This window comes from Lepus europaeus, chromosome 12, assembly GCF_033115175.1.
Source record: "Lepus europaeus isolate LE1 chromosome 12, mLepTim1.pri, whole genome shotgun sequence".
Classification (NCBI taxonomy): Eukaryota; Metazoa; Chordata; class Mammalia; order Lagomorpha; family Leporidae; genus Lepus; species Lepus europaeus.
Genome location: NC_084838.1, coordinates 28,316,221 through 28,339,882, shown reverse-complemented (window position 1 = coordinate 28,339,882; position 23,662 = coordinate 28,316,221). Strand labels below are relative to the sequence as shown.

At 38.4% G+C, this 23,662-nt stretch overlaps 1 protein-coding gene across 15 annotated transcripts in view; it reads left to right on the top strand.

Moving 5' to 3' along the window:
* Positions 1–23,662, top strand: part of FKTN (fukutin) — a 105,368-nt gene that overhangs the window by 43,152 nt on the left and 38,554 nt on the right. For all 15 annotated transcript variants that reach the window (XM_062207826.1, XM_062207820.1, XM_062207821.1 and 12 more), the window contains 3 exons: positions 576–705; positions 9,915–10,048; positions 12,190–12,317. In XM_062207826.1, the coding sequence (XP_062063810.1) occupies positions 576–705; positions 9,915–10,048; positions 12,190–12,317 (392 nt within the window). The remainder of the gene's footprint in view (positions 1–575; positions 706–9,914; positions 10,049–12,189; positions 12,318–23,662) is intronic.

The window sequence follows — 23,662 nt, the reverse complement described above, 5'->3', positions numbered from 1 at the left end:
GCTTATTCTTTCCTTCTCTCATTCATTCAAAAATATTCATGCACTATTCTGGGTACTGGTGATATAATGATAAATAAAATGAAGTCACTTTCCTCATAGAGCTTATATTCTTCTAATATGCCTGCCCAGGTTCACAACTAAAGGGAAATTGAGCTAGTGTGAATGTAGGTATGCAAATCAAAAGTTCTAGGTTCTTTCAGCTGTACCACAGTCTCTGGAGACCAATAGCATCAGTGAATGATGAAGACAACATTGAATTAGTTTTGCTTCAGCTATGCTTCAGCTCCCATAATTAGCCTCTTTTCCCCTGCCTCTCCGACTTACTAAATTGTGAAGTGAAGGAGGAAGCTAATAAATGCATAAGTTTCATGCTTTTGACTTAGCTCTCCCAGCATCAACTCCTATATTCTTATTTTAATGTGTGATTAAAAGTTATAAAACTTGATTTTTATACTAGGAAAGAGATAGAATGTGGGGATAATTTTCAGATTTAATTCAGATGTCAGAAATGTTTCTAGCAACTTAGACATGGCTATAATAGCTGACTTTTTTTTTTTTTTTTTTTTAATCTGTAGCAGTACCTTGATGAGAACACTGTGGAAGCTATGGCCTTTAGGAAGAATGCAAAAGAATTATTGCAGCTAGCAGCCAAAACACTAAACAACTTGGGAGTACGATTCTGGCTGAGCAGTGGAACTTGTCTAGGTAAAATTCTGTTGCCTCACATTTGTCTTTTTGTCACTCATCATCTGGCTTTAGGGTTGACTAAGATGATTTCAGTAAAAATTGAAGTATCATATTTGTAGACACAATTAACAATGCATGGAGCAAAGATCTATTAATTTCTTTAAAGACATTAATTTCAAGAATATGACAGACTATTAAGAAAGCCACCCCTTGTTTACTAAAAAATAAGTAATGTGTATAAAATTATATCAGAACATGCAGACTGTAGTTCATTCTCTGGTAGTTCTTGAGTTAGCATTTTATTATTTCTATACCAAAGATTATTATTGTCTTTCTTTAAAAAGTGTATTCTCTTTCTTTACTTATACATTGTGCAAATTGCTTGCGTTTCACCAAAAGTTTCTAAAGAGAGGGGATTGAAAACCTTTTCATAAGGTCTTCCATAAACCTTTTTCAGGTTGGTAGTCTTACTCATTACATTTCACTGTTCATCTGAGATGGGGAAATGCAGACATGTCTATAGTCCATAGGAAAGTTGTCATTAGAATCTGAAGGATTTCTGGCTCTCTCTCTACTATTCATTAAGTCAAACTTCTTTGAAATTTAAAATTATTTAGAATCTTAAATTTAGTTCTGTTTTTATTTGTGTCCTTTGCATTACAGCACTAGCTGATTATAACTGTATTTGTTCTTTCTTGATTGTAACAAAACATAATTAAATAAAATATAATTCAGCTGCCACTTTGTTTTTTTCACACACACACACATTCTTTATTGTTTTCCCCAGTAACCTTTTTTTTAAGCTATACAAACTTCATGCATTTCATAAATACACCCTTAGGAACGTAGTGATTCTTCCCAACATACCTGCCCTCCCACCTACACTCCTGCCCCTCTTCATCCCCCATCTCCTTATTCCTATTCTTATTTTTCACAAAGATCTATTTTCAATTAACTTTATACACATAAGATTAACACTGTATTAAGTAAAGTGTTCAACAAATAGTGTAAAAAAAAAAAAAAAACTGTTCCTCAACAGTTGTGACAAGGGCTATTCAAAGTCATCACGTCTCAAAGTGTCAATTTCAAGTCTATCAATTACTTTTTAGGTGCTCTATTAGTTACCACTTATCAGGGAGAACATATGGTATTTGTCCTTTTGGGGCTGGCTTATTTCACTAAGTATAATGTTTTCCAGTTTCATCCATTTTGTTACAAATAACAAGATTCGTTTATTATTTTTTATCATTGTGTAGTATTCCATAGAGTACATATCCCAAAATTTTGTTATGCAGTCTTCAGTTGACAGACATTTGAGTTGATTCTATATCTTAGCTTTGTGAATTGAGCTGCAGTAAACATGGGGGTACAGATCACACTTTCATATGCTGATTCCATTTCCCTTGTGTAAATTCCCAAGAGTGGGATGGCTGGCTCGTATGGGAGGTATATATTCAGATTTCTAAGGTATCTCCATACTGTTTTCCACAGTAACTGTACTAGTTTACATTCCCACCAGTGGTGGATTAGAGTACTTTTCCCCCTATATCCTCACCAGTGTTGATTTCTGTATGAAAGCCATACTAACCAGGGAGAGAAGGGTGGGTTAGGTGAAACCTCATTGTGGTTTTGATTTGCATTTCCCTGATGGCTAGTGATCCTGAGCCTTTTTTCATGTGTCTTCGGCCATTTGGATTTCCTCTTTTGAAAAATGCCTTTGAAAGTCTTTTGCCCATTTCTTAATGGTTTGTTTGGTTGGTTGTTGTTCAATTCTTGAGCTCTTAATAGGTTTTGATTATTAATCTTTATCAGTTGTGTAGTTTGCAAATACTTTCTCCCATCCTGTGGGTCGCCTCTTCACCTAGCTGAGTGTTTGTTTTGCAGTGCAGAGCTTCTCAACTTGATGTAATCCCATTTGTCAGTCTTGGCTTTGCCTGTGCCTCTGGTGTCTCTCTAGGAACTCTGCCTCTGCCAATGTCTTATAGGATTTCCTCAGTGTTCTCTAATAATTTAATGGTATAGGGCTGGCACTGTGGCGCAGTGGTTTAATGCCCTGGCTTGAAGCGCTGGTATCCCATATGGGTGCTGGTTTGAGACTTGGCTGCTCCACTTCCGATCCAGCTCTCTGCTATGGCCTGGAAAAGCAGTAGAAGAAGGCCCAAGTCCTTGGGCCCATGCACCCACATGGGAGACCTGGAAGAAGCTCCTGGCTCCTGTCCTGCGGCCAACTGAGGAGTGAACCATCAGATAGAAGACCTCTCTCTCTCTCTCTCTCTCTCTCTCTCTCTCTCTCTCTCTGCCTCTCCTCTCTCTGTGTAGCTCTGACTTTCAAATAAATGAATAAATCTTTAAAAAATAATTTGAAGGTATTAGGTTGTAGATTTGTATCTTTAATCCATTTTGAGTAGATTTTTGTATAAGGTTTAAGGTAGGGGTCTTGCTTCATACTTCTGCATGTGGAAATCCAGTTTTCTCAGCACCATTTGTTGAAGAGACTGTCCTTGCTTATAGGGATGGATTTTAGCTCCTTTGTCAAAGATAAGTTGGTTGTAGATGCATGAGTTGATTTCTGGAGATTCTATTCTGTTCATTTGATGTGTCCATCTGTTTTTGTACCAGTACCAGGCTATTTTGATTATAACTTACATCTTGAAATCTGTTGTTGTGATGTCTCCAGCTTTGTTTTTGTTGTATAAGATTGCTTTAGCTATTGAAGGTCTTATGTGTTTCCATATGAATTTCAGCATCATTTTCTCTATATCTGAGAATAGTGCCCTTAGTATTTTCATTGATGTTTTATTGAATCTATAAACTGCTTTTGGTAGTATGGACATTTTTGATGATACTGATTCTTCAAATCCATGAACATGGAAGATTTTTTCATTTTTTTGTATGTGTCTTCTATTTCTTTAATGTTTTGTAATTCTCATTGTAAAGATTTTTGATGTCCTTGGTTAAATTTATTCCAAGGTATTTAATTTTTTTTTTGTAGCTATTGTGAATGGGATTGATCTTAGAAGTTGTTTCTCAGCCATGGCATTGTCTGTTTATATAAAGGCTATTGATTTTTTTTTGTGTGTGTTAATTTTATATCCTGCCACTTTACCAAACTCTTTTATGAGTTCCAATGGTCTCTTGGTGGAGTCTTTTGGATCTCCTATATATAGAATCATGTGATCTGCAGCTGGCACTGTGGCTCAATAGGCTAATAATCCTCCACCTGCGGCACCAGCACACCAAGTTCTAGTCCCGGTCGGGGCACCAGTTCTGTCCCGCTTGCTCCTCTTCCTGTGCTGCTCTCTGCTATGGCCTGGGAGTGCAGTGGAGGATGGGCCAAGTGCTTGGGCTCTGCTCCCCCATGGGAGACCAGGAGAAGCACCTGGCTCCTGGCTTCAGATCAGCGCGGTGCGCTGGCCGCAGTGACCAATGGGGGGGTGAACCATCAGAAACAGGAAGACCTTTCTCTCTGTCTCTCTCTCTCACTGTCCATTCTCCCTGTCAAAAAAAAAAAAAAAAAAGAATCATGTGATCTGCAAATAGGGATAGTTTGAATTCTTCCTTCTCAATTTGTATCCCTTTGATTTCTTTTTCTTGCCTAATGGCTCTGGCTAAAACTTCCAGAATTGAATAGCAGTGGTGAGAGTGGGCATCCTTGTTTGGTTCCAGCTCTTTGTGGGAATGCTTCCAACTTTTCCTCACTCAATATGATGCTGGCCGTGGGTTTGTCATAAATTGCCTTGCTTGTATTGAGGAATGTTCCTTCTATACCCAATTTACTTAGAGTTTTCATTATGAAAGGGTGTTGTATTTTATCAAATGCTTTCTCTGCATCTGTTGAGATAATCTTATGGTTTTTGTTCTTGCCTTTATTAATGTGATGTGTCACAGTGATTGATTTGCAAGTGTTGAACCATCCCTGCATTACCAGGGATAAATCCCACTTGGTCTGGGTGAATGATCTTTCTGATGTGTTGTTGGATTGGATTGGCTAGTATTTTGTTGAGGATTTTTGTGTCTGTGTTCATTGGGGAAATTGGTCTGTAGTTCTCTTTTCTGTTGCATCTTTTTCAGGTTTAGGAATTAGGTGATGCTGGCTTCATAGAAGGAGTTTGGGATGACTCCATCTGTTTCAGTTGTTTTGAATAGCTTGAGAAGAATTGGAGTCAGTTCTTCTTTAAATGTATGGTGAATTCAGCAGTGAAGCCATCCGGTCCTGGGCTTTTCTTTGCTGGGAGGGTCTTTATTATTGATTCAGTTTCTGTCTTGTTATTGGTCTGTTTAGGTTTTCTATGTATTCATGTCTCAATTTAGGTAGGTAGCATGTGTCCAGGAATATATCCATTTTTTCTAGGTTTCCCAATTTGTTGGCATACAGTTCTTTGTAGTAATTCTTGATGATTCTTTTTATTTCTGTGGTATCTCTTGTCACATTTCCTTTTTCATCTCTGATTTTGTTGATTTGGGTCTTCTCCCTCTTTTTTTGGTTAGTTTGGCCAATGATGTGTCAATTTTGTTTATTTTTTAAAAAAACCAGCTCTTCATTTTGCTGATTTTTTGTATTGCTTTTTTGGTTTCAATTTTGTTGATTTCTTCTCTAATTTTAATTATTTCTTTTTTCTACTAGTTTTTGGTTTGGCTTGCTGTTGTTTTTCTAAATCCTTGAGATGCATCGATAGCTCATTTATTTGGTGCCTTTCCAATTTCTTAATGTAGGCACCAATTGCTATAAACTTCCCTGTTCACACTGTTTTTGCTGTATCCTATCTGTTTTGATATGTTGTATTGTCATCTTTACTCATTTTGAGAAATCTTTTGATTTCTTCAATAACTCACTTTTCTTTCAGGATCATGTTGTTTAGTCTCCATATGTTTGCATATATTCTAGAGATTCTTGAATTGTTGATGTCCAGCTTCATTCCATTGTGATCAGAGAAGATGCATGGTATGATTGCAGTTGTTTGTTTTTTTAATTTGCTGAGACTTGTTTTATGGCCCAGCATGTGGTCTATCCTAGAGAAAGTTCCATGCACTAGTGAGAAGAATGTGTATTCTGCAGCTGTGGGATGAAAAATTCTGTAGATATCTGTTAGGTCCATTTGGTGTATAGTGTTGATTAACTGTTGTTTTCTTGCTGATTTTATGTCTGATTGATCTGTCCATTGCTGAAATTGGGATGTTGAAGTCCCTTATTACTATTGTATTGGTGTCTGTGTCTTCCTTCAGATCCCTTAACATTTCTTTTAAATAGACAGATGCCCTGTAATTAGGTACAGATATGTTTATCATAGTCACATCTTTCCATTGAATTGATCCTTTAATCATTACATTGTGCCCTTCTTCTTCTCTTTTAACAGTTTTTGTGTTGTCTGTTTTATCTGATATTAGGTGGCTATACCAGCTCCTTTTTGGTTGTTAGTAGCATGGAACATCTTTCCATGCTTTACTTTCAGTCTGCGTACATCTTTGTTGGTGAGATGTGTTTCTTATAGGCAGCAAATAGATGGGTTTTGTTTTTTAATCCACTCAGCCAGTCTGTATCTTTTAACTGGAAACTTGATGCCATTTACATTCAAGGTGATTATTGATAAGTAACAACTTGGTCCTGCGCTTTTCTGTAAATACTCCTATTGTTTACTTTGTGTTTCCTTTGTACTTTTCCTGGGAGGTTTTCTACTTTCACCTTCTTTCATAGTGATGATCATGTTTCTGTGTTTCTGTGTGTAGCACATCCTTATGCATCTTTAAGACTGGATGAGTGGTGACAAATTCTTGTAGTTTCTGTTTGTGATGGAAGGTGTTTATTTCACCTTCATCCATACATGAGAACTTTTCAGGGTATAGTATTCTGGGTTGACAATTTTTTTCTCTTAAGACTTAGAAAATATATTGCCATTCTCTCCAGCCTCTAGGGTTTCTGATAAGAAGTCAGCTGTGAATCTAATTTGAGATCTTCTGAAAGTAATCTGGCACTTCTGTCGTGCACACTTTAGAAGTTTTTCTATGTTTTACTGTGGAATGTTTGACTACAATGTGTTGTGATAAAGACCTTTTCTGGTCATGTCTACTAGGAATTATATGTGCTTCCTGTACTTGGATGTCCTTTCTTTCTCCAAGTTAGGGAATTTTCCTGTAACTATTTCACTAGAAGGCCTTCTAACCTTTCTTTCCACCCCTTCAAGAACTCCTAAGACCCATATGTTGGATCATTTGATAGTATCCCATAAATCTGCAACACATTTTTAAGATTTCTAATTTCTTTCTTTTTTTTTTTTTTGGTCTGACTGTAAAATTTCCAGAGGTTTGTTTTCTAACTTGGATATTCTTTCTTTTGCCTCACTGCGTGTGTTGTTGCTTTCCACCACATAATTTATTTGATCTATTGAATTCTTAATTTCCAATATTTCATTTTGATTTCTCTTTAAAATCTCAATTTCATGGGAAGAATTTTCATTCATGTCATTTAATTTGTCAATTTGCTTCCAATTACTTCTAAGTAATCCTACAATCAATTTTTAAATTCCATTTCCAGCAGTTCTTCAGTCTCTTCATTTCTCATTCTAGTATTGAAGTGTTTTTGTGTTCCTTTGGGAGTGTCATATTGTCTTCCTTATTCTTGTTTCTTGAATGCCTTTGTTTTAGGCATTTGTGGAGATAATTGTTTTTTTATTCCTGTGATGGCTTTTGTCTTTGGACTGTGCCTCTATGGCTTAATGGAGTGTCTGCTCTTTTCAGTGACTATCCAGAGGCATGTGTTGAGTCTAAGATGATGGGAGTGTCCAAGGTGACACCCAATCTGGGCGTGGTAAATCTTTTTTTTTTAATCTGAGAGGAGGTTTGTTCATCTCTGTTGTAGTCTGATGCTCACCGGCTCTCCTCCAAGGAAACCATTACCTGGACACTAGCCCTGGTAGATACAGTATTCATCTGTACTGCCACAAGAACCACAGAAGGAACTGTGCAGTCCTGAGCATGGATCCCCCAGCAGTGACCCTTACCAGGGAACCAGGGAGCCCTGAGCACATGGAGCTGCCCACAGTGACTCCTTAGAGATCCATCCACACTCTGCACCCTCCCACACGCCCACAGTGTTTTCACAGTCCCAACACACAAGGCTCCCACAGTTATGAACACCTAGCTCCTTGTCAGTGCTCCCAGCCAAACTCAGGCATCTCCTCTCGGCTGGTTGCTGGGTGCATGGACCCAAGCTGACACAGCTCTTACGTGTGTCCAAAATGGCACCCGCCCTCTCTCAGTTAGTTATAGGACGCCAGTGCCAGGTGGTCAGGGAGAAACTTGCCCCCTCCTTTTTTTCACTCTAAGTTGGCAAGTACGCTGTCCCAAACAGGGCTCCAAGCTGGACTCATGCCAGGCTCTTCCCTCAGTTTTATCACCAGTGTCTTGAGCTACTGCAATCTGATCTTACCTCCCTCTCCAAAGCTGGTGTTGAGGCTCTCAGCTGCTGAGGTCCTGAGTTGTGTGTGTCCGCAGACTCCACATAGACCCACAGTGTCCCTCTAATTTGTGTGGAGTTTCCTCTGCAGTTTTCTCCCTAACTCTTCCCTGAGATTGCACTTGCTCCACTTTTTTTTCAACTGTCTTCCCCTAGACTAGAGCAATAAGCTCCCTCCCTACTCTGCTATCTTGGAATCAGTCCAGCTGCTGCTTTTTTATAAGGTTGCCATAAAATTTATCATCTAACTCAAGAGCTATTTTAGAATGAAAGGAAGTTCCATTAAGAATTGCCTTTGGGAGTAGATTGGCCCAGCAATTAAAACACTAACGAGGCCCACATTGGAATACCTAAGGTTCCATGCTTCACTTCCATCTTCTGACTTCTGATTCCTGCCATTGCAGACCCTGGGACAGAGCAGTGATGGCTCAAGTAATTGTATTCTTGCCACCCACATGGGACACCTGAATTGCATTCCTGGCTCCTGGCTTCAGTCCCAGCCCAGCCTAGGATATCCTGGGCAGTAGGGGAGTGAACCAGCAAGCCAAAAAAGGAATACATGTCACATATTTCTGTGATACTTGGTTAAGGTTTAACTTCTTAGAACAAGATTGTTTTATAGTTGGCATCATCAAAAATACTTCGTGATCATTTGTCATGATTTTTTTTTTTTTTTTGGCCCTGGTTTTCTTGATTTAAGGGCATTTATGAAATGAGAGAGTTAGATGATGTTTAAAGGCTCTTCTGTTTTTAACAGTTTATAAATTTTTGATAGAATTCTTCTACAGTTCCAAGTAATATTGCATGATAACGATGCCCATAAGAATAATTATAGGCCATCAATATCTTTTGGCAGTATGTTGAAAATTGAAGCTTACACTGCTTTTTTATGTGACCCATCAGATATGAACTGTTCAGAACTATTACATTTTATAAATTATTGGCTCAGTAAAGGCATAGTACTTAAGCAAAATAATTTAAAAATTTTAGCATATCTTAACAGTAGTTGATATCACTAGAGGCTAATGATTAAACTTTCTAAATAACTTAATTTTTTAAACAGATGGCCAAGTTAGCATTATTAAAGCTAATAGTCATTTAGCAGTTAAAATTGGTCATGTAAGTTTTTGAGGAAACTGAGTGCTCAGTCCAGTAAAGACAGATAAGTAGGTAGAAATGTACATAGGTAGGTATATAGGCTCAGACCAGTAAAGATTGATAGGTAGGTCAATTGGGGTTGGTAGGTTCACAGTAGATAGAAAGATCTTCAAAAAGTGACTCCTATAACAGTGTCTTTTAGTTTGGGATTTCATTTTTTATTTTTCTTTTATTTATTTGAAAGGTGGAGTTACAGAGAGAGTTAGAGAAAGAGAGAGATATAGACAGAGAGAGAGAGTCTTCCATCTGCTGACTCACTCCCCAAATGGCTGAGCCGATCCGAAGCAAGGAACCTAGAGCTTTTTCTGGCTCTCCCATTGTGGGTACAGGGGCCCAAGGACTTGGGCCATCTCTGCGGCTTTCCCAAGCACATTAGCAGGGAGCTGGATCAGAAGTGGAGCAGCTGAAACTCAAACCGGTGTCCATATGGGAAGCCAGTGATGCAGGCTGTGGCTTTAACCTGCTGCACCACAGTACCGGCCCCAGATTTTTTAAAAAAAATAATTTTGGTAAAGTGCCCTAAATATAATCCTATGAAATAAACCCATTTATACAAAGATCATCCATTTTCTAATGACTAATTTTTTTCCAAACCTAATTTAAATTTTTTTATTTTTAGGATGGTATCGGCAGTGCAATGTTATTCCTTATAGTAAAGACGTTGACCTAGGAATTTTTATAGAAGATTACAAATCTGACCTTATTTTAGCATTTCAGGATGCAGGACTTCGACTCAAACACAAGTTTGGGAAGGTCAGTAACAAAAAATTGGCTTTATTTCGTAAGTAATGTGTCTCAGTTGTAAAATTTGTATTAAGCAATTCAGACATGGTTAAGAACACTGTATGTATGTCATTTTATCTCTCAGTACTGGCCAGGATGGGTTTAGCAGGTGCTTATTACCACTTGGGATTTCTGTCCTATTTTAGGAAATCCTAGAAAATCTGGCTTTCTGTTGATGATGAACAAGGAAGGATCTTAGACTCTCAGAGAAGAACTTACTACCATTATACTAGGCAATATTGTATTGAATTAATATAGCATAACATCAATTAATATAATAAGAACCCCACCCATGTATCTAAAGTCATATTGTTTCCTATAAAGTATTTAATTTTGTGTGTCCTTAGGCATAGAGGTCATTATCAATATGAAATATTCCTTTGGTTGCTAAAGAGTAAAAATATTCAATCATTATAAACAGGTACTTCAGTCTCTTGTTGATCTTATCATAGAGTATAACAGTTTTCTTGGTTGTTTGGCCTAGATGAAATTCCACAGCAATTTGATTTCTGTACCCACAGTCCATGATCCTTTACAGTCATCTTGATGTTAATTTGCTTGTTCCCAGGGAGATGTTATCCTTCCAAGCTAATAGAAGTGTGTTTAGCCACTGAATAATTATATCTCCTGTGATAAATAATCATTCTATTTTACTGAGGAATTTTGCTAAAATGTATTCCTGAGGTCAAAGTTAAAGCGTTAGAGCTCTAGTCATTCAGCAAGCTCGCACTGATCATAGCACTGTGTGTTTGGCACTGAGCGCCACACCTGGGACTCAACAAGGAATAAATTACAATTCTTACTCTTGAGGAGCTCACTGTCTAATTGGGAGGAAAAAACCCACGTAAGTGATTATTATATGATTAGTGCTGTAACAGACAGATGCACCGAGTCCAGCGGGAGCATAAATATTTGAAGGATTGTTTTCTTTAGGGAAATTATTTTTTCCCCTGAATCTTAGCTTTTTATTTCTTATTTTTTTCATGTCTAAGAGTGTATCAGAATGTTCATGGAAAAATAAGATTAACAGATAACTACTTTGGTGCAAAGAGGTTTTGAAATCTCTGCAGTTTTTTCATAATATGCATTTCCCATGAATTTTTGAAGATTCCTTGAAAAGTATGGAAATCGAAATTTTTTTGCACCAAATTAACATATATTTAAAGTTTATTCATTTCTGTCTATCTGAAAGGCAGAGTGACGAGACACATGGAGAGGTGGAGAGACAGAGAAAAAGAGGGAGAAAGATCACCAACAAATAGTTACTCCCTATATGCCCACAACTGCCTGAGCTGGGCAAACCAAAGCCAGAAACTGAGAACTCAGTCTGGGTCTCTCACATGGGCGGCAGGGACCCAAGCACTTGACCCATCATCTACTACCTGTCAGGGTGCCAACTAGCAAGAAGCTGGATCAGAAATGGAGGCAGGACTTGAACCCAGGCACTCTGATTTGGTTGAATATGTACCAAGTGACAGCCTAACTCACTGTGCCACAATACCTGCCTCTTAACTTATCTTTTAATTCCACTTTTCATGAACTTTCTGAAGTACTGTCATATGTAATGCAATGAGCTAGTGTATGTGATGTTGTATGTTGGGTTGTCATCAATTATAAGAAGCAACATTATTTTATGTGCATTTAAGTAATTTTATGTGCATTTAAGAAACTAAATGATGGCGTGTGGCTGATGTATCCCAATCTCAGAAGTGCTCCAACTTGGTTAATCCTCCACCTGCGGCGCCGGCATCCCATATGGGCCCGGGTTCTAGTCTCAATTGTTCCTCCTCCAGTTCAGCTCTCTGCTGTGTCCTGGGAAGGCAGTGGAGGATGGTCCAAGTGCTTGGGCCCCTGCACCTGCATGGGAGACCAGGAGGAAGCACCTGGCTCCTGGCTTCAAATCGGCATAGCTCTGGCTGTAGTGGGTATTTGAGGGGTGAACCAACCTTTGTCTCTCTCACTGTCTGTCAAATAAAAAAAAAAAAAAAAGAAAAATGTATCTTAGAATTAATACTCTACATATGTAAAACATGAGAACTTTTCCCTTTCTAAAAAGAAGCTAAGTGTGTTTCCTTTGTTTCAGTCTGTGAAAGTCTTCCTCTTCTTTCTAGGTAGAAGACAGCTTGGAACTATCCTTCCAGGGAAAAGAGGATGTAAAACTTGACATTTTTTTCTTCTATGAAGAGACTGACCATATGTGGAATGGAGGCACCCAGGCCAAAACGGGGAAAAAATTTAAGTATGAATCAGATAAGTAGCTATAAAAGGGGCTATAGAAATAGTTTTAGAAGGTAGAAATAAGAAGTAAGTGCAAATGGAAGAAAAGAGAGAGGGGGAGAGAGAGAGAAAAAAAAAAAAAAACTTTTGTCAAGGCTCCATTATTGCCTAATACTTTTCTCAGCTTAACCATAGAATCCATTTATGCCTGTGAAGTGAGAGCTGCCTGTAAGAACAGTTTGTGAGGAGGAGGTGTCCCTGGGTTTATCAATTCAAGGAGTCATGGTTAAAGCCTTTGAGTCATCAGAAAGAGAATACTAAAGCAAGGAACACAGAAAGCAATCCCAGAGCCTGAAGTACAAAACTGATGACCAGAGCTGTAGGAGCTTGATAATTATATGGAAGTGGTTAAGAGTTGGTGAGAAGATAGTCAAGGTGAAATGAAGTGAAGTTTAAGTGAAGAAATTGGGATAGAAGAGGACTGCAGCTGTGGGTGGGCAAGCTTTAATAAAGACTGAGGGCTAATCCAGAGCTACTATAGTTTGTCGAGTGTCAGATTATGTCAGTTGTAAGATGTGTCATTATTTTAAATGCTACTGAGAAAGGAAAAACACTGCCAGTTAAAATTTTAAGACACATGATTCACAAATGAAAAAATTGAGGGAAAGGTGTCTCATAATTAATAAAGTGCAATAGCTTAGATTTACATTATTAACAAGTAGTTGCAGGTTTTTTTGTTTGTTTGAATGCTGTGATGGTCTAACTCTTGGGTAGGGAGAGACAAAAATGACATTAGAGAAACTATAGTCTGCTTTATGATGTTTGTGATTTAGTTGGCTGGCCTTGCTTCTGAGAAAGTGAGAATGGAAACCTGAAGAAAAGGGGCTTTGGAATCCGGCAGACCTGGGAGACCTCAGCTTCCACCTTAACTACTTGGTAGCCTTTAGCTTTTCAAACAATAATCACCTTATCTATTAAGTTTGGGTAAAACTATGTGTCAGGCACTTTTCTGAGCTTTCAAATCCTCACAGCAACGTTAGAAGGTAGATGTTCTGTAAGGCACTGAGAACCAAAGCATTATTTGTTCACAGTCACCCTGCAAATAAGTGAAGGAGTGACATAGCCAGCCTGTCTCAAACTCTTACTTTTAATCACTATTCTACAGTGCCTCCCTAATACACCTTACAATATGAAACACTAGGCCGGCACCACGGCTCAATAGGCTAATCCTCTACCTGCGGCACCGGCACACCGGGTTCTAGTCCCAGTCGGGGCGCCAGATTCTGTCCCAGTTGCTCCTCTTCCAATCCAGCTCTCTGCTGTGGCCCGGGGTTGCAGTGGAGGATGACCCAAGTGCTTGGGCCCTGCACCCACATGGGAGACCAGGAGGAAGCACCTGGCTCCTGGCTTCGGATCAGCGCAGCGCGCCGGCCATTAGGGGTGGACCAATGGAAAAAGAAAGACCTTTCTCTCTGTCTCTCTCTCTCTCACTGTCCACTCTGCCTGTCCAAAAACAAACAAACAAACAAAAAAAAAAACAATGTGAAACACTAGTGCTTAGCAGTTAGTAAGTTATTAGCACATAGGGGTTATTTATCAATATTTTTATTACTAATGTGACTACTATTAATGCCATTATGATGGAAATCAAGTGACCAGTGATGGATTTACCTTACCACCTAGATGAGATTAGAGCTTCTATCAGTAAATAAACTTGACACATTGTTCAAAAAGTAGAGTATTCTGTAAACACAGGATGGATTCCAAACTCAAACTATTTTCCCCCCTGGTGCTTAAACACCTGACTAGGATCCCTTCATCTTTACCTAAAGGCAAGGAGTCTTTGTGTAAGGTGGAACTTGTTCTAGAAGTTTGAGAATAATCCCAACCTTTTTCTTGGGCTCACAATATCCCCAAATTGACACTGATCCCAGAAAATATTCTTGAAACTTTTATTAATTATAAAATTATTTTTCTTTATGACAACAAACTCTTTTGTGCTGGATAAGCTCTCATTGTAAGACACTTAGAAATCAGTAAATTATGGGGTCAGCACTGTAGTGTAGCAGGTAAAGCCACTGCCTGTAATGCCGGCATCCCATATGGGCATCAGTTCAAGACCCGGGTACTCTACTTCCAATCCAGCTCTCTGGTATGGCCTGGGAAAGCAGTAGAAGATGGCCCAAATACTTGGGCCCCTGCACCCTCATGGGAGACCCAGAAGAAGCTCCTAGCTCCTGGCTTCAGATTGGCCCAGCTCTGGCCATTGTAGCCATTTGAGGAGTGAACCAGCAGATGGAAGACGTTTCTCTCTTCTCTCCCTCTGCTTCTGCCTCTTTGTAACTCTGCCTTCCAAATAACTAAATAAATCTTTTTTAAAAAAGAAATTGGTAAATTAATGAATATAAAATCGATAGTTACTGAAACTAGGTGAAGGTGTTTTTGACACTCAGCTACAGTTATTTCAAAGTATGATAGAGTTGCCGTATGTAATGTATAATTTAATTTAGAGGCTTAAAAATACTATAAAGCAGTATAATATAAAAATTAAGAGTACAGAGCCAGTGTACTGATTTTTTAATCCCAGCTCTACATTTTACCAGCTATATTACCTTGGACAAGTTAACCTCTCTGTGCCTGAGTTTCTTCAACTGAAAAATGGAAATAGTAATAGAAATTGCCACATAGAATAGTTTTAAGGATTAAAAGAATTAATAAACAAAAAGAGCTTTGAAGAGTGCCAAGATGTACTAAGTAATCATTAGCTGATATTGTTAATACCACTATAGTAGTAGCAGTAGTAGTGAAGAAAACTATTCCTCTTAGTCTTCTGAGAAATTTATAGGTTAGAAATTTGTATAGTTATCAGTATTAAACTACTTAGCTCTTTTAAGAGTGTTACCTTATTTCTAAGAAAGATAATTTCTAGAGCTAGTATTAGAATCCTGCTGTTCTTAATTTCCTTTCTAAGACGTGAGTTTTTCTTCTCACTGACATGAAACCTACAAACCTTAAGAGAACTGTTCATTTTCAACCTTTCCATTTCTGGACAGAAAAAGCTTCTTTCATTCTGCTTTAACTGCTCTTTATCGTAGCAGTGTTTGGGAAGTGTAAAGTGTTCTGATTAACAAGAGAAATGAGCAGTGATAGAACTGTCTGGACAGATGGTTTGAGTCCCGGATTTTCTATCATTTTATTGTGACCTTAAAAGGCAGAGAAAAGAACAGGAGATGGCAGTTAGAGTAGTTTCTTTGGAAGATTCTCCCAGCCATATGCCATCCTCATTCTTTTCAGCACTATTCACTTTAAGGAAGTGTATTTTTAACACTACTATTCCTAGGGGAAAAGATCCCCAAAACCTAAGAGTCTTTTTATCTTTATAATATCCATTTTTTTTTGCATGTGTAGTTTATTTTGAGAAAGAATAACATAGAGTTCTTACCATTTTTAAGAAGCTAAAGAGGAACTCAAGATGGAAGAGCTTTTTTCTCTTTCCAAAGTTTACATGCCTACAGGTTGATGTGTTTGATCCTAATATTTGATAATAATTTTTTAAGATTTATTTATTTATTTGAAAGGCAGACTTAGAAGCAGAAGCAGAGAGAGAGAGGTCTTACATCCATTGATTGACTACCCAAGTGGCCGCAACAGCTAGAGCTGGACCAATCCTAAGCCAGGAGCCAGGAGGTTCTTCCAGGTCTCCCATGGGGGTATGTGGGCTTAAGCACTTGGGCTATCTTCTAGTGCTTTCCCAGACCATAGCAGAGAGCTGGATCAGAAGTAGAGCGCTCGTGTCTTGAACCAACACCCATATGAGATGCCGGTACCACAGATAGCAGCTTTACCCACTATGCCACAATGCCAGGCTAATAATTTTCATATTAGCAACAACAATGAAGATAAATGGATCAAGATAACTTCTAGGTATCAGGCATTGTGATAAGTACTTTATGTATATAATCTGAGGTAATCCTCATAGTATCACTGTGGGGTAGGGATTTTCACCCCCAGTTAGACCTGAGGAAACTAATGCTCAAAGAAGTGAAGTAACTTATTCAGGGTTATTGGTCATTAATGGCAGGGCCAAGATTTGATTCCAGACGTGTTTGACTTTTAAATCTAAATGCTTCCTTGTAAGAGTTAACAGGTTAGTTAGTTAATACATTTAATGCACTTAGAACAGTACCTGGCACATTCTAACAACTGTATGAAGAATAGCTTCTGCTGCTATTACCATTACCATATATATATATATATATATATATATATATTAATACCAAGCTTTTATTTTCATTCTCAGTATTTCTTTTTTTTTTTTTTTTTTTTGACAGGCAGAGTGGACAGTGAGAGAGAGAGACAGAGAGAAAGGTCTTCCTTTGCCCTTGGTTCACCCTCCAATGGCCACCACGGCCGGTGCACTGCAGCCGGCGCACCGCGCTGATCTGAAGGCAGGAGCCAGGTGCTTCTGGTCTCCCATGGGGTGCAGGGCCCAAGCACTTGGGCCATCCTCCACTGCACTCCCGGGCCACGGCAGAGAGCTGGCCTGGAAGAGGGGCAACCGGGACAGAATCCGGCGCCCCAACTGGGACTAGAACCCAGTGTGCTGGCGCTGCAAGGCAGAGGATTAGCCTATTGAGCTGCGGTGCTGGCTCATTACCATGGTTTTTTTGTTGTTGTTGTTGTTTTTTTGGTTTTTTTTTTTTGACAGGCAGAGTGGATAGTGAGAGAGAGAGACAGAGAGAAAGGTCTTCCTTTTTGCCGTTGGTTCACCCTCCAATGGCCGCTACAACCGGCGCATCGCGCTGATCTGAAGCCAGGAGCCAGGTGCTTCTCCTGGTCTCCCATGCGGGTGCAGGGCCCAAGCACTTGGGCCATCCTCCACTGCCTTCCCGGGCCATAGCAGAGAGCTGGCCTGGAAGAGGGGCAACCGGGATAGAATCCGGCGCCCCAACCAGGACTAGAACCCAGTGTACCAGCGCCGCAAGGCGGAGGATTAGCCTATTGAGCCACAGCACCGGCCATTACCATGTATTTTTTAAAGATTTTATTTATTTAAGAGGTAGAGTTACAGACAAAGGGAAAGACAGAGAGAAAGGTCTTCCATCTGCTGATTAACTCCCCAAATGGCTGCAATGGTCAGAGCTGGACCAGGAGCCAGAAGCTTCTTACAGGTCTCCCACATGGGTGCAGGGGACCAAGCACTTGGGCCATCCTCTGCTGCTTTCCCAGGCAATAGCAGAGAGCTGGATCAGAAGAGGAGCAGCCAGGACTCAAACCAGCACCGCAGGCAGAGGCTTAGTCTACTGTGCCACAGCACTGACCCCTACCATATTATTATTATTATATTATTATTATTACTTTGTGTACTGTAGTAACACAAAGCATAGTACCTTCAACACAGTGGTAAATTGAATTAGTTCTCTGGACAAGTTTTTGCTTCATTTCAGTCTTAATTCTCAGTCTCTTACTCCTTTACCTAAAGCCATTCTTTTACCTGAAATCCAAATTCCATTTTTAATTATTATTTGCATTTTGAGACCTGTTTTCCTTCTCCAAAATTCAAAATGCCATTAATAAAAATTGTTAAGTATATTAACTCTTTCTTCAGGTTGTAATTTTTATTCTGTGACATCCCAGTTTCTACAGATGCTGTCTCAATTTCTTTGGGATGTTCCTTTCCTTCCTATTTGAATCAACTGATAAGGTGCAGGCCAGAAGTTTGGAAGTTAGTAATAGTTAATTTTTATTGAATACTTCCTGGGGTGGCGCTGTGGTGTAGTGGATAAAGCCGCTGCCTGCAGTGCTGGCATCCCATGTGGGTGCCAGTTTGAATCCTGGCTGTTCCGCTTCCAATCCAGCTCTCTGCTATGGCCTGGGAAAGCAGTGGAAGATGGCCCAAGTCCTTTAGTCCCTGCACCCACATGGGAGACCTGGAAGAAGCTCCTGACTCCTGGCTTCTGATCATCACAGCTCCGGCCATTGCAGTCATTTGGGTAGTGAACCAACAGATGGAAGCCCTCTCTCTCTCTCTCTCTCTCTCTCTCTCTGCCTCTGCCTCTGCCTCTGCCTCTGCCTCTCTGTAACTCTGTCTTTCAAATAAATAAATAAATCTTTTAAAAAAAATTACTTCCTATGTGCTAGGCACTGTGCCAGGCTTCTATATACACCATCTCACTTAACCCTTATAATAGATTTATAAGGGAGATTTTATTATTGTTGCTTTCATTTTATGAATGAAGAAATCAAGGTGGAGTTAAGACTTAGACCTACATCTATATCACTTCAGAGCCCATGTTCTTATATGTGCATACATACATACATACTGTATGTTAGTGTCTCATGGTGTCTATCATCATGAAAGCCTTATCCTACCACTGTATCCTCTCATAGGAAGTCTACTCCCTTTGGGGCAAGTAGTGGGCTCCTTACTTTCTGGTAATTGCAGTTTCCACTATTCAAAAATTTGAGTTTATCCTCTGTATACTGCATTCCCATCCAAATTTGGCTCTTATGTAATGTAGTACTTCATTTCTGTAAAATTTATTAACTGCTAGATACTGATGTGAATGTGATTTAGTTTCTACTGTCAAGGATCTCATAATCTAGACCATGAAACAAGTATTAAAGTACTCTCTATTAGCAGTCTTGTAGTTGAAGTATATGTAATCTACAGTTGAGGTATGCTTTGTATATATACAAAGCATGTGTATGTAGAAGCAATGGCAAGGAAGTATGGCTTAAAAATGGAAAAGTCAATCCTTTATGTAGAAACAATAACAAGGAAGTGTTTTAAAAATGCAGAAGTTTGTTAGGTAGAAAGTTAGGAGGAATATGGAGAAAAGCATGGTAATATATTATTTTTCTACTTAGATTGTTTCCATTTTTATTTAAAACTTATTTGAACATATTTGTACATAAATAGTTTTTGGAATTGTTGCCTTGAATAGATGCTCATAAGTGGAGTTATTGAGTCAAAAGATTTGTGCCTTTTAAGGTTACATATTTTGATATATGTTGCCAGACTGCCTTCCTAAAAAGCCATAAGCTAATTTTTTAAGATTTTTGTTTTTTATTTAAGAGGTAGAGTTATAGACAGAGAGGGAGGTGGGGGGGGTGGTCTTCCATCTGCTGGTTTATTCCCCAAATGGCCGCATCAGCCAGAGCTGAGCCTATTTGAAGCCAGGAGCCAGGAGCTTCTTGGTCTCCCACATGGGTGTAGGGGCCCAAGCACTTGAGCCATCCTCCACTGCTTTCCCAGGCCATAAGCAGAAAGCTGTATAGGAAGAGGAGCAGTCAGACACTAACTGATGTTCATTTGGGATGGCTTAGCCTACTAAGCCACAGCCCCGGTCACCATAACATTTTTATAGTTACAGCAAAGGAGAATGCTTGCTTTGCTACTGAGATTTGTATTATAATTACAGTCATTAATGTAGTTGATAATGACTCCCCTGTTAGTTCCTTTCAGTAAATTTTTCTGCTATCTCTTTATTATCCTAAGGTTGCTTCTTTCATAAAACTAGGCCAGTCATGGATGGCAAGTTGCCAGTAGCTTTTACCTTTCTATTAACTATTGCAAACATCCTTTGGCTTTTATTACCATCACACACACATGCACATTTTTTTCCCACCTTACAAATCTCTCTTACAAAATTCAGCTTTAAAATATTTCACTGCATTTTAAATGCTATTTTATAAATATGAGGGTACTTCAAAAAGTTCATGAAAAGTACGTGTTATAAAAAAACTATGCATGGATTTAGAAAGATTTTACATCACAAAGAACTTAGCTTTTAATTTATTTTTTCAATAAGCTCTTTAAAGTACCCTTGTATTTGTTAGATAATGATTAAAGACTATTCTACCAAAGCTTTGTGCAAGTTTAATTTTAGGTGACTGAGCCCAAGAATCATCTGCTCTTTGTGTCAGATGATCTCCTAGGCTTTAGTTTTTGTCCATAAAATAATAACACTGTATACCTCACAGAGTATAATGATTGGATTAGGTAATGTTCTGAAGTCACCTGATTCAGTGCTTGGCACGTAATAGGTTTTCAGTTGTTTGCTGATTCTGAATTAAGCATGCAGAGCCCTGATGTCTGATCAAGAAGATTCATTGCAACATAGCCTTAGGAAAAATATCACATAGTGGTGAATTAAAGCCCACCAAGTATTACCAAGATGAATATAAACTTAACTACAAGGAGTTATAATTTAAAAGAATGAAACAAGTGGAAAGAATGCTGACATTCAGGAAATTTCCTCAGAAAGGTGAGCAGGGTTGATCCAGCACAACTTGAATGAACATTGTTGCAGGATAGTGGGGGCTGCTATTAAATTTGATTGGGTTGGCTCTAGGAAAGGAGATTTAATGAAGGGTAGAGAAGATGACATTGGACAATATTGGGGAACTGGCTGATGAACACGTTTTAGTGTTGGACCTCAGAGTTTTTTTGTTTTGATGTAGCAAACAATAGTCTTATAGGACTTTTTTTTCTTCTTTTTTAAAAAAAATTTATTTAAGGAATACAAACTTCATGCATTTCATATATACAAATTTAGGAACATAGTGATTCTTCCCATCCTACATCCCCCCACCTATACTTTCACCTTTCTTCCTCTTCCATCTCCCATTCCCATTCTTATTTTTTACAAAGATCTATTTTCAGCTAACTTTATACTCATAAAATTAACCCTACACTAAATATTCAACAAATAGTATGAAGAAAAAACAAACAAAAAAAATTGTTCCTCAACATTGAAGACAAGGACTGTTCGAAATCATCACATCACAAAGTTTCAAATTCATTCCTATAGATTACCTTCTAGGGACTCCATTAGTAATCATAGATCAGGGAGAATATATGGTAATTATCTGTTTGGAACTGGCTAGTTTCATTAAGTATATTGGTTTCCAGTTGCATCCTTTTTGTTGCAAACAACAGGATTTTTGGGTTTTTTTACTGTTGTATAATATTCTATGAGGTATACATACTATGATTTTTTATCATTTCTTCAGTTGATGAACATTTGGGTTGATTCCTTATCTTAGCTATTGTAAATTGAACTGCAATAAATATAGGGATGTGGATCACTCTTTCATATGCTGATTTCATTTCCCTTGGGTAGATTCCCAGGAATGGGATGGCTGGGTCATTGGTAGGTCTATATTCAGATTCCTGAGGTTTCTCCATACAGTCTTCCACAGTGGCTGTTTACATTCCCACAAACAGTAGATTAAGGTACCTTTTTCCATCCTCACCAACATTTGTTGTTTGTTGATTTCTGTATGAAAGCCATTTTAACTGGGGTGAGGTGATACTTCATTGTGGTTTTGATTTGCATTTCTCTGATGGCTAATGATCCTGAGCCTCTTCTCATGTGTCTTTTGGCCATTTGGATTTCCTCTTAAGAATATCTGTTGAAGTCCTTTGCCCATTTCTTAACTGGGTTTGTTTTATTTTTGTTGAGTTTCTTGAACTCTTTATAGATTCTGGTTATTAATCATTTATCATAGTTTGCAAATACTTTCTCCCATTCTGTGGGTTGCCTCTTCACTTTGCTGAGTGGTTTTTTTTTTTTTTGCAGTGCAGAAGCTTCTCAATTTGATGTAATCACATTTGTCAATTTTGGCTTTGATTGCCTGTGCCTCTGTGGTCTTTTTGAGGAACTCTTTGCCTCTCTTGCAGGGTTTCCCCAATGTTCTCTAATAATTTGATGGTATTGGATCATAGATTTAGGTCTTTAATTCATTTGAGTGGATTTTTTTGTAAGGTGTAAGGTAAGGGTCTTGCTTCATACTTCCTTTTTTTTTAAAGATTTATTTTTTTATTTGAAAGGCAGAATTACAGGTAGGCAGAGGCAGAGAGAAAGAGAGAGGTCCTCCACCCACTGGTTCACTCTCCAGGTGGCCGCAATGTCCAGAGCTGTGCCAATCTGAAGCCAGGAGCTTCTTCTAGGTCTCCCATGCAGGTGCAGAGGCCCAAGGTCTTGGGCCATCTTCTACTGCTTTCCCAGGCCATAGCAGAGAGCTGGATCAGAAGATGAGCAGCTGAGACTCATATTGGAGCCCTTATGGGATTCTGGCACTGCAGGTGGAGGCTTTACCTGTTACACCACAGCACCAGCCCTTGCTTCATTCTTCTGCAAGCACATTGTAATTTTAATTTCTATCTCCTTAATAACTTAATGAGTGTGCTTTTTCATGTTTGTGGTCATTTGAATATTTTCTTTTGTGAGGTACCTGTTGAGGTGTTGTGAATTTTTTCTATTTGAGTCGTCAGTCTTTTTCTTACTATTTGTAGGTTATAATGTTGAAAATATCTTCTCCTTTGTGCTTTCTTCTTTTTACTCTTTTAAGGGCAATATTTGTTCAATAAAAATTCTTCATTTTAATATAGTTTAGTGTATTAGTCTTTATTGGTTAGTACTTTTCTTTGTCCTGTTTAAGAAATCTTGCCCTGTCTCAAAGTAATGAAGATATTCTCTATTCACTTCTAGAAACTTTATTATTGTATCTATAATTTGAAGTAAAGATGAAGTTAAAACTCCAGACTTTATTTCAATTCATCTGTTTTTTTATTTGTTTTTCCTGTTCTAAGATCTAATCCAGGGTACCACACTACATTTAGAAACTTGATTTTTATTCACGATTTTAAGCATGTCACTAATAAAACTAGATTATCCTACAGCTTTGCATCTACAGGGCTTGCCTGTAGATTGAGTTGCCTCCTCTTTGAAGTCAATCCTTGGTATCTCTGACAACAATCTCCCTCTCCAATGAATTTCTGTGGATTGGATTTTTTTTTTCTTTACCTCTGTCATGCTTTATTGGAGTACTTTTGTTGATTTGTCTGTCTTTTCTAAGTGATAGATAAAATCAGGCCTGGTGCATCTGTTCAGTTGAACAAGCCCTACTTGAAACTAAATCAGGGCCTGTTAAGTGCAGTTTGCACTGTTTTGTTAAGATGGTAAGTGGCACCAGGTTGATAATTTGATCCAACCTAGCACTTTTGGAGAATTAAAGCCATAAACTTAAGTCACTCTACTTGTTTTTAATCTCTCTGCTGCTTTACAAGAAGTTGAAGACTACGGTTAGTTGTTGAATCCTCACTCAGTCAGCTTTAGCTTTGTAGGTTAATAGTATGCTCCTTTATTTATAGCTCTCACCAAACACATTTATCTCATCGTTACTTACAGCAGTGGAGCTTAAAAGGCAAATTTGAATAATTTCTTTAAATGAGTGTGTTTATTTTAAAACATTGACTTTTCCAAAAACAATCTCATATTTCTTACTATGTTTATGCATTCATATTTTACAACATATAGCTTATGTCTTAAGTCTCCTTAATTATACCTCCAAACTTCT